The sequence below is a fragment of the Prenolepis imparis genome, unplaced genomic scaffold, assembly GCF_030444845.1.
Source record: "Prenolepis imparis isolate NDT839.2.m4 unplaced genomic scaffold, iyPreImpa1.0 SCAF_2, whole genome shotgun sequence".
NCBI lineage: Eukaryota > Metazoa > Arthropoda > Insecta > Hymenoptera > Formicidae > Prenolepis > Prenolepis imparis.
In genome coordinates, this window is record NW_028141160.1 from 6,527,209 (window position 1) to 6,545,407 (window position 18,199).

At 43.9% G+C, this 18,199-nt stretch overlaps 1 protein-coding gene across 3 annotated transcripts in view; it reads right to left on the reverse strand.

Moving 5' to 3' along the window:
• Positions 1–4,820: 4,820 nt before the first annotated feature.
• Positions 4,821–18,199, reverse strand: part of LOC145948954 (homeobox protein caupolican) — an 84,452-nt gene continuing 71,073 nt past the window's right edge. For all 3 annotated transcript variants that reach the window (XM_083058578.1, XM_083058576.1, XM_083058577.1), the window contains 4 exons: positions 16,704–16,837; positions 9,205–9,563; positions 5,092–6,082; positions 4,821–4,906 (listed from right to left, as the gene is read on the reverse strand). In XM_083058578.1, coding sequence (XP_082914704.1) covers positions 4,867–4,906; positions 5,092–6,082; positions 9,205–9,563; positions 16,704–16,837 — 1,524 coding nt within the window. In that variant the 3' untranslated portion in view covers positions 4,821–4,866. The remainder of the gene's footprint in view (positions 4,907–5,091; positions 6,083–9,204; positions 9,564–16,703; positions 16,838–18,199) is intronic.

Here is an 18,199-nt window from a genome sequence, read left to right on the forward strand (position 1 = left end):
GAGAGAAAGAGAGAGTATAATTTAACTCGCATTTGTTTTATTATTATTCTAAAATAAAAAATCAAAATATAAAAACTACTACTAATAATAATATTAATAATAATCATCATCATCAAAGTGCCTTTCCTTGTTACAAACGCAAAGCTGCTTCTACCTGCTGATTTTTTCCACTGATTGATGCTCTACAGAAACCTGTTTATCCATTCATCTCTAACGGTCCAAAAGTTATGAAACAGCATTTCACGATAAAATCATTAAGTATTCAAACATCATCTGTGAGTAAACACCTTACACCTCACACATACAAATTGTCTCTCTACAAGCCAGCAAATCAATTGCAGTTGCATCTCTTTAAATAATTTCTCTCTCTCCCTCTCTCTCTTTCTCTCTCACGGATACAACGGATTAAGATTTCAGAATAGCATTCTTTTCGTATAAACTGATGATTTATTTACAATTAGGAGAGATAAGAATCGCACCGATTACAGAAAAAAGGTATCCCAGTGCAAGAGTGTCCGCAAGATTTTTTCCAGGACGAGGGGGAGGGGCATAATTTAAAATATTACTTCTAGAATTAAAATATTTATAATGTTTGAAATTTATACATCTTTTGGTAATAAATGTTCTCATCGCAATAAGATAGGTATGTCGAGAAAGACTTTTTTTTGTGCTTTTTAATTTAAAAATTTTTGTTCTTTTTTAATTTTTTTAAGTAAGTTTTTTTGTATTAAAAAAATATGCAAATAAATTCCAACGTTTATTCAAAGGGAGAGCAAATATTTAATTTTTTACTGATTCCAGGAGAGGGCAAGTGCCCCATCTTGTCCCCCCTTATGTCGTAATTTAATGGTTCGCGGAAAAGATCGGCACGAAAATCTTACATTGTGAAACAAACGGGATTAAAAATCCCGGGATTTAAAAAAATAGGTTCTCTCACTATCTCTCTCTCTCTCTCTTTTGAAAATCGACAGAGCGATAACGCGAATTTCATTGTGCTCCTGTAAAATGGCAACGTGTCATCGGGCGTAATATTATTATTATTATTATTATTATTATTATATCGCTGCTTTCGCGTGGCTGGATAATGCTCGCATAATAAATGCAGAAGACAGATCGGCATGAAATTATAAACATCAAACAATCATTAATTCAAATAAAAGCACCGGGTTGCGGGAATTTTAATAATAACTCACGCTGTGATAGCCTCCACCCTTTTCCTCCCCCCGCCTCTCACTCGCCTTACATTACGCGTTTTTAAATTCCGCTCGCGTATATCGACGCGAATTATAATTTCCTCGGGAAATTATAATAACAACGCGCGTGTGTATATATACGCGTTTTCATAATGATTTAATTATAACGTGACCGAGAAAGAGGAAGAAAGAGAGAAAAATATATAAGGGGGTATGTTTATTTTATAACTTTATTAATAATACGGTTAAACACACATATATATATACACGGGAGAGACGTATAGTATCGAAGAATTTACGCGGTAATACTTAAGGGCATAAGCGATAACGAGCTGTCCGAGGAGATCCTTTTATACGAGGGCGATCATCATATCGAAACGCGTCGTTTTTTTTAATAAGCCGAGATACTATCTCTCGCCATATCTGTCTGGTCTTAAAATTAACATGTTAATTTATTTTTAGAAGAGAGAGAGAGAGAGAGAGAGAGAGAGAGAGAGAGAGAGAGAGAGAGAGAAAGAGTTGCGATTTTATTCCCAATCAATAACATTTGCATCGAACCGACTGGCAAATCACGAAATCACATGAATGATAGCGACGCCTCGTCTCATCAGGGTCGAGAAGGCGACGATGCGCGGTCCCAGATTAGCATTTCGCGTCCTAGCATCTGGGAACGTAAATAAAGGGGGGCGAAGGGGGGAGAGGCTACCGTTTTCGAGAGAGATTTCGCACGCCGGGGCTACTACTGTACGTGATAAACACTCGAGATGAGAATATAGAGGTCGAGGACAAAGAAGGACGCGACGACGAAGGGGAAGAAGGAGCGCGATGTCGACCTGACCAAAACCGACCGACGACGAAGAGACGACCGGGAATTCCAGAAACGCGCGCGTTTCTCAAAGAGTTCACCGGCGACGAGAGAGAAAGAGAGAGAGAGAGAGAGAGAGAAGAGGGAGAGAAAGGAAACCGCGGCGACGTGTTCGAGGATTTATTAAGGAGACACCTGAATCTCTTCCCGTCCGGAATCTCGAAACCGTTAAAAAGATCGCCTATCCTCTCTCTCTCTCTCTCTTTCGCCTCCGTGTGGCAAGGATGTGCACGGTGGTCGCGAATTTTAATGTAAATACCGTGAGATCGTATAAAATATCGTTTAGCTTAGGAAAGCGACGATCCTTGGAAGACCTAGCCGGGGCCCCTCCACATCCTAATAACGATTAAACATCCTCGCGCTAATTGGCAATTATAGGGCACGAGAGAGCTTCGAATCTTGCCCCCTTCATGCTCTCCCTTCTCTCTCTCTCTCTCTCTCACTTTGCGAAGGAGCGAAGATCGGGTTTATCCCTGATGGTGGATACTACAAAAAGCGTTGCGTCTCGCGCGACTCACACTTTCGTCTACCTGTCCCCCTGTGTGTGCGAAAAGGGAAGAGGCAGAAGGCTCGAGGATGGTCACCGGATGGAGCGGGTGTTGGACCCTTCAGAAAGAGAGAGGAAGAGAAGAGGCAGCATTATAAGCGCGCCCGACGCGTTTGGTATATATAAACACAAACGAAAAAGAAAAGTGGTAGGAGGTGGGGGAGGGGCGGGGGAAGGGGGAGGCGAGGTGACGACAGCGAAAACTAGTTTATTTGGAACGCGGCTATAAATTAGGATCAGATCGCCGCGAGATAAGAGAGTACTGGCCAACACCCGGTTCCCTCTGAAAAGACGACCTTCCCCTTCTCGTCCCTTTATCCTCCACCCCGTTCCTTCCTTCGAGATGGTCCTTCTACTTCGCGTCGTCAACGTCTCGTGGCATCCTACAAAGACAATGAACGGGGACGAACGTTTTTCGCAGGTTCGATTTTGCGCTCCTCACCTCTCGAATTTTTTGTATCACCTTGTATCGTCCTAAGCGATATTTCGGAATAATTTTTTTCACATTTTAGCATCATAAAAATTTCTTGCTTAATTTTTCAACACTTGTTGCATTAAAGTCAAATTGAAATATCTATACTCTTATACAGGATGGGTCATTTTAACATCCCTAAATTTCTTTTTTTCTATGCCTTTGACAAAAAAATGTTTCCCACAAAAGTTGTTTGACCTTAAGGGTGACGCAAGACAATGATATCAATTTGTTTATAGATGATACCACTTTCGAGAAATTCACTAATTATCACAATTATTTTTTTAACAACTTTATGCATTATTTAAGGGTTTTTTTTTCGATTTTTCTATCAGTTACATAATTTTTTAATTTTTGAATATTTATCAATTTTGGATCTTCATCGGCTACAGATGACGTAGAGTCGGAAAAGTTTTGCTCCAAGTGCTGTCAAATTGACGCCGGTTGAAGACCGGGAAATATATTTTCGCAGGAAAAGAGGCTTCGGGGGATTCCCTTACGATTTCGACGAATCAGATAACCTTCAAAAGAACTCACGCTCGTACCGCGAGAAAAGCGTTACGGATACGGGGAGGATTCGCCGAGAAGAATGAAGAAGAGCGAACGAGACCGAGGAGGGTAAAGCCCTGGAGATGAATCCCGCGAATCGTTTGTAAGGAAACGAGCGAACAGCCGTTTCGACCCTCCCTTTATTCACGGCCGCGAATGAGAGGACGAAGACTCCAGCGGCTTTCCCGGAGATGCTTTAACGATCGCCTTCTCGACTAACCGCTTTTCTCTATCTTTCTGTCCGACTTATCGACCATTTCATTCACGAACTATCCTCCGAATGAATTAACGAGATTTTCGTACAATTTATACGCATGTAAATCGTTCGTCCGATATGCGACATATATAATTTTAGATAGAATTTACAACGCGATCAGCGCTGGCACTTCTTTACGACGCTCGAAGGTATCCATCTTAAGCTTAAAGAGACCTAAACACGAGACCGAACCGTCCGAAGTCGTCCGTTCGGTCACCAACGCGACAGGTTGAGGTGTGTCTGAGTATATATTTTCAACACACATATACATATACATAAAAAGCTACGGACGACCTACAGTGTGGTAAGAGAAAGACGCGGTTAGCCAGTGGTGATTCCATTCACTGATTGAAATCTCCGTCCATTTGTCACTGTCAAGGAGGTGGCGATAGCCTCTTTCTCCTTATTCCCCTCTCTCTCTATCTCCCTCTCACTGCCTCTCTTCAGGCTCTCGACTGTGGGCTACCCACACGCGCTGCTCCGATGCGCGATACCATTATTATTTCAACTCGAGTCGCCCAGCTTAACGACACGCCAATCGACACACCGGATATTAATTTCTTATCGATTGTTCCCGAGATATCCGCGCGCGAGTTTGGCATCAACCGAATTCAACAACAGTTCTCGCGCAAGCGAAAATCCTTGTATCGATTTTCGTGCCGATAAGCCGGGCCGGTCATGTACCGTTGCTTCGGACAACTTGCCCCTTTTTTCTGTCCATTCCCATCTCCTCCTTTATTCTTCTCTCCGCTCATCTCCGTCGGAGATTTTTTTTCCTTTACAGTCGCGAAAGTAAATTACGAAAATAACTCATTGTGACGTTAACGTGGCTTTAATGTATGAACCGACCCTGAATTTTTACATCGATCTTTCTGTAGGAAGTTCGAAATCTTTCGACGCATGTGAAAAAGCGAAAAAATAATAAAACTGCGACTTACCTCAAGAAAGACTATATCGCGTTCTGGACCTTCGCTGTTAGCTCTCTTAAACCGGCGACACGTAGCCGTTACCCATTGATTGTGAACTGAAACACAAAAAGAGACGCGTACTTTTTAATTCTTTCGTATATATTTTTCAAGGAGAGAAAATATTTTTTGTTTATTTTGTACACCGAATAAAGATTCACTCGCGATTTATCATATGAATACCCTAACAATATTAACGACAAAATTATATCCGACATTAGACATAGGTCTTCCCTCCACTCACCTTTTGTAAAACGGTTTGAACGCGGTGCTGGCCTCCGTGGGCGGCAAACTGGCAGTGGTTTGATGCTGATGGAGAATGGAATTCTGTCCGACCGGCGAGCTCTGCAGCCGAGAGCTGAAGGACGACGCGCTACTGGCCGAGCCCGAACTCGTCGACAGATAACCCCCGCCACCGGGATGAATCGCCGCGCCATAGGGATTGTTGGGATTGCCGTTAGTCGCGGCTCCGGTCGCGTTACCACCAGGACAGTAACCACCCGGCGGGCCCTGGATCACCCCGTTCGGCGTGGCCACCTTCATGTTGGGCGGCGTCTGGGGTGGAGTGTCCGTGCCAACCTCGGGAAACCCCGCCGCAGCCGCCGCCGAGGAGGACGCGCTCGAGCTGGAGCCCGACGACGAGTTGGGGTTGTAATGGAGCTGACTGCCGGACGAGGACGAGAGCAGACCACCGTATCTCGCGGCCATGCCTGTGAAGGGCGCCGTCGCCGCCGCCGACGGGCTCATCCCGGCCGAGGAGGGTAGAGCGAACGAGCTCCCCAAGTTGCCGCCACCACCGGCGCCACCACCTCCCCCTACCATGCTTGCTGGACCGAGCCACGAATGTCGCGTGTCAGTCTGGATCATATCTTGACGAGGCATGTGATATTGGTTCTGTTGCGGGTAGTGCTGCTGATGATGCTGATGATGGTACTGCTGATGGTGGGGGTGCGAGGGTGGCGGCGGTGTCTTGCACGCCGCCGTATCTGCTAGAGACCAGATTTTCGGTTTCGTCGCTGGGATAGGTACGCCACCCGCGCCACAGTCCGGTTTGATGCCCTCGTCCTTCAGATGATCCTCGCCGCCGAACCCTTGATGGTGATGATGGTGATGCTGCATCGCGTGATGAAACGGATGCTCGTTCCGTCGACGATCATCCTCGAGTTCCAGGTCGTCTTCATCATCGAGATCCTTGTCATGTTGCAGGAGCTCCGCTTTCACATGCCTCATTGGCTCTGGAAACGATATCAAGGGGAGATTATTTGTAGACTTATCAACTGAACGTCTATGTGCGGATTCGGCGAAACGTCAACAAAATAAATACGAGATATTCCGGCACAAAATTGTACGCCGCGTTTGTCATGCCGAAGACGGTTCGCGATAAATGGATACGGGGAATATAGGCATTAATGGTTTATAATGCTCGAAAGCGAGACGTAGAACGCAACGTAACGGGATTCCGTCGTCGTGAAGGGTCGTCGAGCGGCGCGCGAGAGTGGCGGATATCTCCCTTACGCCCCTATATAGTTAAGCTGTAAGGGATGCTGTGAAAAAAGGGGAAGCGAAGCCTTCAACCACTTTGGGGCGCGAGAGATTTCAGTTTCCCTTCGGGGCAGCTGACTGCGGGGAGGATGCGCGGGAGAAAGATGGAGCGTCGTATCCCTCTCTCCTTTTTCTCCCGATCTCCCTCGTCCCGTCTCGTCTCTCGGGGCGCTTCACGAATCGTCCCGAGCGTCTGCCAGCCAGCCAGCCAGCCAGCCAGGCAGCCACCGAGCCAAGCCAGCCAGTCAGTCAGGGGTGAGAATTTCATTAAGAGGTTCGAATGTGTCGGCAGAGGGTTTACTTGATGGGTCGTCAAGCGATAATTCCCAAGTTCGAAGGGCGTGCTGCTATATTCTGGAGTGCAAAAGAGAAAGAGAGAGAGAGAATAGAGGAGAGAGAAAAAGAGTTTCGATTTAGGGCGCATGCACGCCCCCTTATAAAGGGAGCCTTATAGGCCAACTAAATAGATACTACCGTCGAGTCCACAAGTGGCTCTTTAACTTTTGACCCTCTTTTATCAAACGTTAATCTCATAATCTTCACGCCGTGCGGGCAGATTTCCTGTTTAAAATTGAATAACTAAATTATGTGTATTTGTATTTACGGTTTCGGATTCGTTGCTTGCGTACGAGACAAAAGCGTATAATAATAATAATAATATCTCTTTTGCCCAGTGTTGTAATATCTTGCTAATTCGCGAAACAAACCAAACTTTTGCTCATGTTCCGACTTTACGTAAAACAATAGCGAACTCGAAGAGCCAAGAGAGCTCGAATATATTCCGCCTGAATACGAATATTTCAACCTTCCGTCGCATAGGTGGCTGACAGTTCGTGTGACCTATCTTCCTCAGACTCGGCGTAGAAATTCATGAACGTTCCCGAAAGCTCCCCTTTGAATTTCTAAAGGTCACATCAGCACGTATTCATCTTTTCACAACCAAAGTGTCGATACACACACGTATACGCGCATACGCGTTCTCGCTAGTTTTATCTAAGAGGAGAAATACCGCGAAATATATATTTTAGACGTAAGAAGGCTTTCACGAGAGAGAACCGAGCGCGGCAAATGAATTTCCCGTCGGTTCTCGTCAAGCCTTTTCCAAGCCTTTGGTGCGCATTGTCGAAGCGCTGCTCACCTCGGTCTTTTCAAATTACGGGCCATTGCAGGACGCGTGACGCAGCACGACAGGACCTGGATATCCTGGTTATCGGGAGAGAGAAAGAAAGAGAGATCGAAATGACGAGAAAGAGAGACAGAGAGAGACTCGATATTGGCCAATGTGCGGTGGGGTAATGGTGGCTATAGGAGGGTCCGTACCATTCGTCTCGCCGCGGGCGCCGATACATCACCGTACCTCGAACCAGCGCGTTCTCCCGCACGTGTATCTATATACAGTTTGCAGTACATATACCTATATCTATATATATATATATATATATATATCTGTATATATATATATATACACACACACACATACATATATATATATATATATATATATATGGATCCCGTAGCACGGAGTGTATATGGTTCTACGGATGGCTACTCAGCCCGGGCGCACCCTCTCCCTCTTTCGCGCACGCATACAATTATGCGCTCCTCTCGCTGTATGTGCACATATACACAGGTCCACCTACGAGCCTCACAACACGGGCGGGCAGCCCGGGTCCAGAGAGCCCGAGGTACCAATACACCAACGGCCGTCGGCCCGGTCCACCGGGGGACCGAACTGAGGGCCATTAATCTCTTCGCGCGGCAACCCGCAACCTGTCACTGTGTTTACCCACATGTGAACCATTATGTCCGCCCCCGCAATATAGAACTCCGCTCCTCGCTCCGCGCAGCGAATTCCTAACCTTGCCGTTTCCGGCCGCCGCGCCAAGAAATGCAATGTGTGTCTCGATATCGCATTTTGGGAAACGGGCATTAAGCGGAACCCTTAACGAGCGCTTGCGGTGGTATCGAAAACCAGGATGAGCCGAATTATGCAACTCCGTATTTCGAAATCGTTTGCTGTCGCGATATTGGAGCAAAGATATATTTATCCAAAAGTGTCCACACTTTCTCTCGAGAAGGAGAGGGGTTTAAAAAATGTTTAGAAATAATTGTCGCGACTGTCTGACACAAAGTTGTAAGGTCGACTTGTGCATAGTGTGCAATATGCACGCTTGCGCAATACGAGAAATGCCAGCTGATGGGTATTCGATATCGGGGAACCTGGTCACGCGAGGTAAACACGCCATCGACACATTCCGGAGTCAAAGAGATCGGCTCGCCCTGCTTGCCGGACCCAACCTTCGAGAAACGATGCCAACAATACTTTTCGCAATATCGATAATCGGACGTTTCCTAACGATAGAAAATCCCCGATAGCGCCGAATGTTATTATTATCGGTGTTTCTGCCGCTGCGACGTTGACGGACACGCCTTTCTCATTTTATTTTGTTTCACAGTTTGTAGCCTTGTTAGCGGCGCAAATAAGGTATAAGCTGGGATCTCTTGCGTGTCAATCGTCAGATCTCGCAAATTTTCTAAATCGCTCTCGCGAGTTCACGACGTGAAAACATGACTACTTTGTATCTTAAAGCATAAGAAGTCTCGAATAACAATTTTGATAATCCAGGGCGTCCACTTTCTGGAAAAACGTGGAAAACGTGAAATTCTCGAGGATTTAATTTTTGTACCTGGAAAAAATCTGAGAACTGTCGTGGAATTTTACTGGGATTTCTTTTCACGACTTTTTGTACGAGATTCAAGTGAACACCCTGCAATATCGCGCGTGCGCGTGAATGGAGAAGAAAAAAAGACTTACCGGTGTCATCGAGGCCCCGTCTCGCCTCTTCGCCAACTCGGTCGCCTCTATTGTCCGCCGCGAGATCGTCCTTTTCCTTATTATCCTCGGAATCGGAGAGCACCGCGTCGTCGTCGTCGTCCGTCTTGTTTTTGGGTTCCCACGTCATCTTGTTCTCCTTTTTGAGACGTCTCCGCGCGTTTGCGAACCAAGTGGAGACCTGAGTCAGCGTCATCTTCGTGATGATAGCCAGCATAATCTTCTCGCCTTTCGTCGGATACGGGTTCTTCTTGTGTTCGCTCAGCCAAGCCTTCAAGGTCGCCGTCGATTCTCTCGTGGCATTCTTCCGCCGTGCAGCCAGATCGTAACCAGCGCTGTATCTGAAATAAAAAGAAAAAGATGACCGACTTGCAATGAAATCGCTCCAGAAATCCTTTGTAAAAGAATATCGTCACGCGCAGATAAACAGCAGCTTGTAAACAGGAAGCGTCGAGATGCGTAGATAACATTTGCATATCTATCTATCGTGCACATCTATCTTATTTAAAGAAATTTATGAAAAAGGATCACGACACACGTCCCTTAATAAATGTCAATCGCGCGTTATTAACGATCGAATAATCGGCCATTATAAGCAACGTTCGCCGCTTGCCTGCCTGCCGCAGAAGGTAACTATTGTTCCATATTTGTCGAAACGGGCCGCACTCCACTCGAAAAGTGGTATCGTGTCGAGGGTGCGAATTCCCTGCAGATTTTGGCAAGTCCGAAGTGCTCTGCACGAGCCCTCGGTTTTCCTAGATCTAACTCTCTCTCTCTCTTCCTCTTTCTCTCTACATCTCTCTCTCTCCCTTTTCTCTCCGCGCCTTGCTCGACATCAAACCCCACCGGGATAGAGGTAGAGGGAGGGGGCAGGGGGGTATCCTACTGGGTCGAGGGGTGATACTCCGGCAAATATATACGGGGAATAAACTCCCAGCGGCGGCGTGATTCCATCGTGCACCCCCGGCACTCACTCGCCGTAATGGCGATTCGATCGATCTCCTCCCTCGCCCACCCACTCCCTCGTCCCCCTCCTTCCCCCCTCGCTCGGTCCGCCACCCTTCTACCCGGCAAAGAACCCCGGAGTATGTTATAGAGGTGGGTACTGTTATATACTACACACAGGCTAAAATACCTATCGACGGATCCATCGGCTGTGAAACGACGACGGTGGCACAGCGGGTTCAGCGTTGATGGTGGTTAAGCAAGGATGTTTTGCTTCGAGCGGAACGCAGACAGATCTGCCAACGAGAGAGAGAACTGTTGCTCGTAGAAGACAGCCGAAGAAAAATCGAAGGATTAATAATAAAAAATAAAAAAAAATACATCCCGCTGGTTCCCGATTCAATTTATTCAAATGTGTATTTTGTGTGGAGATATAATACAGATGAGGTAGAGATATAATTCACGAGAGACACGATTTGGAAATAATTTAAGCGAAAGGTCTCGTGTCCAAGTGACGCGCGATTGTGACGACATCGATCAAACCATCAATTTATTCAATTTACGATCTGGCAGCTCCCAGATATATGTGTGTTGTATGTTTTGCGTATACGGAAATAATCACAATAGCAGCGGGATTATTCTCTACTTTTGCCGCGGTGAGCGATCGTTATCGAATGGCGATTGAAAATGAACATTAAAAATAAGCGTTGTCAAGTCCCCCTATTTCCATTTTATGTAATCGAATTAGACGAGCGCGCCAGAGCAGATCATTCGGAGAATTCGTTACAGAAAGAACCTGAAGAGAGCGAGGAGAGAAGAAGGAAAAAAAGAAGAAAGAGAGAGGGAGAGAACCGGAAATCGTACGAATGGCGAATGATTAGGTTCTCGCTTTCACTCAACGAGCGCAAGGTTGCGCAACCCCCTTCCCCTTTTCCCTCCCCCCTTCCAGACCAACTAGGCACCGCGATCCGTATCCGAGATTGCCGAGATGACCGAATCGACGGGGATGAAAGCAGCGATCCGCAGGAAGCTGACTCGAAGAAGGTGGAGGACGTTTCACCCTCTATTAAACTCCCTCGTACAAGGGAAAGGCGGCCGCCAGGGATACGCCATACGCCGGTAAAACGAGCCTCTTCTCGACTCTTTCAGGTTTTCTTTCTTTTTTTTCTTTTTTTTCTTCTCATTCTCCTCTCCCGCGACCGTTCGTCCTTCGCTCCTTCACCGCAAGAAAACGACCGTAACGTCCTTAAAAAAGAAGTCTTATCGATTTCGATAGGCCTTCCGTAGTCCGTCGCCGAAGCGATTCGCGCCGAAAGACGAAACAATAAAACGCACGTATTGTAGAACAGGATATATATATATATATATATATATATATATATATATTGCACGTCGTTTCGTTCGAGATATCTTTAATCCTTCCTGCGCGAAGAAAAAAAACAGAACGGAAAAATTTCGTGAGTTTCTCGCGAATTACGAACGAATCTTATTAAAGCGTGACATGAACTTTTACAAAGACGTATGTTCAGATTATTAGACTCACAAACATTTTTACTGTTTTAATTATTTATTTGAGAAATTAATCTTAATTACATATAACATATACAAAATACTCCAAATTATATTTTAATATTTAGTGAACGAATCATTTTTCTTTCCCAAATGTGAAAATTTTGACGATTGTTCAAATTACAATTGTAATTCAATTAAAATAAAATTAATTATTTTACTATTGGATTCCATCATTAAAAAAGGGTATTTTTAAATAATCTCCAGGTAAAAAAATTATCAAGAAATCTTCAGTCTTTTATAAAAGTAAAAATAGAACTTAATTAAGTAAATATGACTATTAAAAAACCGCAAAAGACAACTGTAATTTCAATATAAAAAGTATGTTTGAATCAAAAAATCTGAACACATCTGTACATCTATGCTTTAATTAGACGACGCTAAAAAAATGAAAAAATTTACGAAGAGAAAATAAATATACGTCCGGCATAATCTGTATCTCATCGAATGTGTTAACGAGTATTTTTTTTCAAAACCTTTCCGCGCTCGCTTCGCCGCATCACAACTACTCAAACAATTCTCGCGATGCGAGAAATCGTGACAATCTGGTGAAAAGAAAAATTGTGTCGAATCAGAGGCCCGTCAGACATCGACGAGAACGGCTTCCAGATACAATCAAGCTTCGCCCCCTTCGTTAATATGCGCAATTTCGGCTACCTCCCACACGCGCCGCGCAATTATCTATACATATACGAGTCAGCTCTCTCTCCCTTTCCTTCCCCCTCTCTCGCTCTCTTTTTCTTTTGACATTTACATACTAAGTGTATCGTTGCATGCCGAAAGGGAATCACTGGCATGTGTATCGACGTGATCGTGCGTCTCGTACAAACCCGCGAACGGACGCGATGACGAATGGGAGCGAAATAAAAACTTGATGCGCGGATGCGCGAGCGCGGCCCAATTTCTCCCCCTCCTCTTTTTTTCTCATAACGTTGGTTCGCGAAAAATTTCGCCGTTATTCTTTCGATACTTTCGACGACGTCACAAAAATTTTTATTACATTAAATATGCGCAAATATAAATATGCAGTGACATAAACAAAAAAAGGAAGGAGGGAAGAGATTTATTTATAATGACGAGTATACAGACGTGTTCAGATCATCAGGCTCAAACACATTTCGATGTTGAAATTACTTTACAGTTATACTTTTTGTGTTTTTAAGATAGTTATATTTATTTAATTTTTTTTAAATAAAAATGGAATATTTTTTCATAGTTTGTTGACCTGTAAATTATTCGCAAACATCTTGTTTAGTGGTGGAGAAACCAATAAGATAAAATAATTTATCTTATTTTAATTACAATTATTGATTAATTGAATTATAATTATTATTGTTTGACAACACAGAGTGTTTTTGAACAATCGTCAAAATTTTGACGTTCGAGGAAGAAAAGTGATTTGTTTACTAAATATTAAAATAAAATTTTCAGTAATCTGTATGTTACATAATTAAAGTTACGTCCTCAAATAAGTTATTAAAACAGTTTGAATCTAATCTGAACACGTCTGCACACATGATAAGCGTTTAGGGAGTTTCTTCAAATATCAATAATTTAATAACCTTGGATTTATCCATTCTCTTTTCTTATTATCAATCGATTTGCTCGATCGAAAGACCGAATAATCGAACGTTGACGTCAGACGCATCGCGATATCGAATTCCTGCAAATTGATTTCACGCACTCGACGAGAGATAAAGATCGCGTCGGCATATTTTTTCGCACAGGTCAAGGATCAATATCAATTTCAAAGAGGCACGATACTCTTCGCCGATAGGAGTGAAAGGGAGCGAGAAGAAACGGTATTTTATATATACATATATATGCGAAATGAAATTGGCGGTAGATGATGGGACGAGTGAAGGGGAAGTGATACGGCAGGATCGTCGAATACCTACGACGGCTAATAACGATGTGAAAGGGTGCGTAGAGAAGCGCGTAATACTAGACACTGGCGGCACTCGAGCGACTCATTAGAGGCTTTGCATATGGTGGCGTCAACCTCGAAAGGTTAACCAATATTGGCAGAACGCGCGTAATTACGTCCTCCAGCCTCGTATAGTCCTCTATGTATATATATATATATATATATATATATATGTGTGTGTGTGTGTGTATATATATATATATGTATATGTAGCTTCAATAGTTACGCCCGGCTTTGGATGCGCAAACGTTTCCTATCCGGCCAACCAGCCAACCTATAGTCTCTATCTCTATCTCTCTCTGTTTTCCGTACATAGCATCTGCTTCGTCGACAAGATCCGCCCACGCATTCGCGTTCTACGATGAAGCGATATGCTTTCTGCATCTAATCATCCGAGCTTTCTCCTCTGCATTGTTCCAAGACGAGAAGCGAGGCGGATACTTTGATAGTTCGCAAAACACATTATTGGAAGGAAATTAATATCCTAGTAGCGATCAATTATTTTTGAAATACGAAGACGATATCTCGGAGAGTAATATCTTAACTTTTGTTTTAATCAACCTGTAAACTTGTTTAATCGGACTGTGAGAATCTCAACTGTTTACTTTGTACGATCGATGAAGAGTATCTTGTGTACATCTTCCATATCTCGAGTGATTTTTCTAGAATTACACCGGTTTAGGCATCTTTCTCTCTCGACGGCATAGATAGAAAAGACGCGGATAAGTGATCAGCGTTATGGGAAATCACGAGGAATCGTCGAAGAAAGAAAAAGGCCGGCGCATTTCTACGATCCCAACATATAGTCAATGTCCGTATAAGCGCAATTATCCGCAGTAAAAAGCGGTATCTCCCGATCGGGTGGAAATTAAGTTAGTACCATTCGCTGACGCGATGTCCTATCTTTTAATGGGTGAAAAAAAGAGCGACGGCGTTCAACTCCGTACGGCTTCGTCAAAGGAATACGAGATTGATACTGTATATATTTAACGATCCAAAAGAGAGTAGAAACTTGTGCACATTTGTCACATATTGCGTACTGTGTATTAATAATATTTCGTTACTAAAAAGCAGCACGCGACAAATCTATCCCTGCCATTGAAATTTCCATTGACGTCTTAAATATCTGCTGCATCATCTTATTGCACGGAGAGAAAGAGAGAGTCCAAACGCGCTCGTTCATCATCCAATAAATAAATAACAGGACGTGGAATGAAGCTCGGGTGTGCAACGGCGCGAACGGAGAAGAACAGAGAATTCCATCAATTTACGCGAAGGCAACAAAAAAAAAGAGAGAGAGAGTCACTTCTACCCCCGTTTACCAAGTGTCCCCAAAGGAACCCTTTCGCGGGATAGCCGACGTAACGACGTATTTCTCATTTCCTGTAATCAGAGCGTTCGCGTCCCAATCGAGCCGCTTCAATTTACAGACCTCGACGACCCGGGGAAAGGGGGAGGAGAATGAAGGGGAGCTTCCCTTCCTTGTGTCGCCATGCAACAACAACAACGAAAAGTCCGCAACTTTCAACGCCGCTGATAAAACAATAGCGGTCCGACGGCGTCGAAAAGTGAGCGGGGCGCGTAGTAAACCCCGTTTAAGGGAAGAGAAGAGGAGCAAAACTCCGGGAAGAGCGGGAAGAGAGGCGAACGACAGAGAGTGGCCGTCGTATTATTAAGCAAGTAAATTAATAGAGGCTTGTGTCCGGAGTGAGAAAGAGAGAGAGAGAGAGAGTGGGTAAGGGCGCTGAATTCCACGATAAACAATGCCTACCCGTCGGAGTTTCTCTGGCAGGCGCCGCCGTCGAGCACATGCAGACTATATACACCCCTAAAAGGGGGATGGCCTCGAAGAGGGAGGGAAAGCCTCTCCCGTTGCGTGAGTCACAGCGCCTGCCTATGCGTGAACGTCGTGCGCGAGTGTATATTTGCGTGTGTATGTGTATGGATGTTCGCCAGGCGGACACGAGGGTTGCTAAGCGAAGCAAGTAAAGCACCTGTGGGAGCCGACGTTCGGAGGATACGGAGGAAGGTGGCCGGGGAGTAGTCGAAAGGGAGTAGACGGAGAGCGGGTGGCAAGGGCGGAAGAGAGAGAGATAGGGATGAAGATAGAGCGAGAGGCCGGGCGAGCCAACCCCGGGGAGAAAGCCAATCAATAAACTCACTCACTCGCTCTCCTACGGTGAGAGACCTACTGCTCTCCCTACGCTCGCGATGTGGCGATACCGCTCGCGTCTGTATATAGGTATACATATATATGTATGTATGTATGTATATATATGCATGTGTGCGCGTGTATATATATACACACGCGTCCAATCTGGAAGCCTCCATTATATACGCCCACTCGGCTGCCTACAGCCATTTTGTAGCCGTCCGTCGTGTTTGGCCTAACTCTCGAACGCCGAGGTACCTTCAACCCTAGCTCCCCCTTTCTCTATCTCTCTCTCCTCTCCTTCTTCCTTTTCCCCCTTTCTCCCCCTTTTGGAGTTCGACAGAATCCGGAAATCACGACAGTTAACGACCGAATGTCGATCGGACGATGATTACTTGTATTAATGTACTTGCGTGCGATCACGACTTGTGTAAGCGGCGAATTATGTACCATAAGCTATAATAAAAATATCCGATCGTTATATATTGTATATATCTGTATTATATGGCAGAAAAATTATTCCCCATCGCCGGATGTGGTTTCTCTATCGTCGCTCAAAGCGTGCAGCGTTACAGCTCATCTCAGAAGCCGGTGCAATTTTAACGGTCCATATACTATCTCTCTCTTCTCTTCAGGTGCTCACGCGATGCAAGAAAGAGGGGAGGGAGACGGGCAGATATTACGAATTCGCGCGATAACGATAACCATCGTTGCGGAAACGCTTCTAGCAAAGTATATACGCGGCTACGCGATCGTGTTTTAATGGCGAGGGAAAGAGGGGCCTCCCCCCGGGTGGGATAAGGGGAAAGAGACGACTCTCCGACGCTCTCCCGGTGGTGGTTTAATCTAATGGAGCCGAGAGACCATGAAACCTGGCGATAAACTTACCCATAGGCGGCCAGGGTCGGATCGTAAGGGTAGTAACCCGTGGCGGCAGGTTGAAGGGCGGCCGTACCCCAGGCAGCACCCATGTCCGCCGTCATGCCCATCCCCGTCGCGTCCTTCAGCCCGTACGGATTACCCTGCAAAGAGCATGTGCGATAAGCATTATAATTTATTTTTAGCACGTATATCGTATATTTTAGCGTGTATTATAAAGGACCCACTTTCTTATGTGAAAAACGGCTTCAAATTGCCTGATTTTTGGATATGTTGTTGCTTTCATGACTCTGATCGAGTCTCAATAGGCACGATCTTTGAAAACCTTTTCATTAATAAGTGTTACATAGATTTGGCGCGATCGAGTATATATACACACACAATAACGTGTGTGTCTTTGCTCTTTTTCTACAAACACTTTTCTATAAACACCTCTTATCAGAGCTTTGCTAGAAACAGCTTCAAATAGATCATTTTGGATACTTTTTCGCACGAAGCATTAGAGCTTTTTCATAAAATTTTATTTTCTGTGATATACTCGATCGGACCACTCCAAACCTATGTAACACTTAAAGAAAAGGTTTTCAAAGATTATGCCCATTGAGACTTGATCAGAATCATGAGAGCATCAACATATCTAAAAATCAGGCAATTTGACGGAAGCCGCTTTTCATATAACAAGTGTCCTTTCCCGACGTTAAACGTACATCAACATGCATATCTTTCTTCTAAAGATTCGAAAATTTGAAGGAATTGAATGTGATCGATGATCAATATCATTTTTGAAAGCTATATAGATTTGCGAAAAATTCTAGATTAAAGAGTGACGCTCAAAATGGTCCTTAAAAAGGGCCTCTTTTTGAGCAAAAAAAATTTGCATCGAGTAAATATCATTGGAAAATATTTTCAAAAGTAGGTCATTATTTGCAAATAAACTCTTACGTCGCGACCTCTAGATTTCAAGATATCGTGGATCAAAGTTGCCCAATTTATGTAAAGTTGCCAAATTTATGTAAATAGGAAATGTTTCTTTAAGTAAAATGAAACATTGTAGTTATTGTTTGATTGTAAGATACATAAATAACAACAATAATGACATTTTTGTAATATTATTATTTTTAATATAAATGATACGAGTATTTCCTTGACTCGTCATTATGCAAATGATGTAAGTTATTTATGATGCAACAATCATATAAATCCGAATGTCGAAAAATTTTATTTCATCAGTGAACATAAGAATACGATATTGTCTTATTTCCTTATTGCCGTCTATAATTAACATTAATGGATTTTAATTATGACATAACTTTTATTATTTTATTGATCCTAAACGGTTTATGGTAACGTGATAAAAGTATATATATGTATATTTGTAATCAATAAAAAATAAAAATCTTGCTGATATTTCTTTCATATTTTTTTTATTTCTGGTCAAAAAGGGAATTTTCTGGACATCACTCTTTGCGAAAAATTCTAATTAAATTTCTAATTCGATTCTAGTT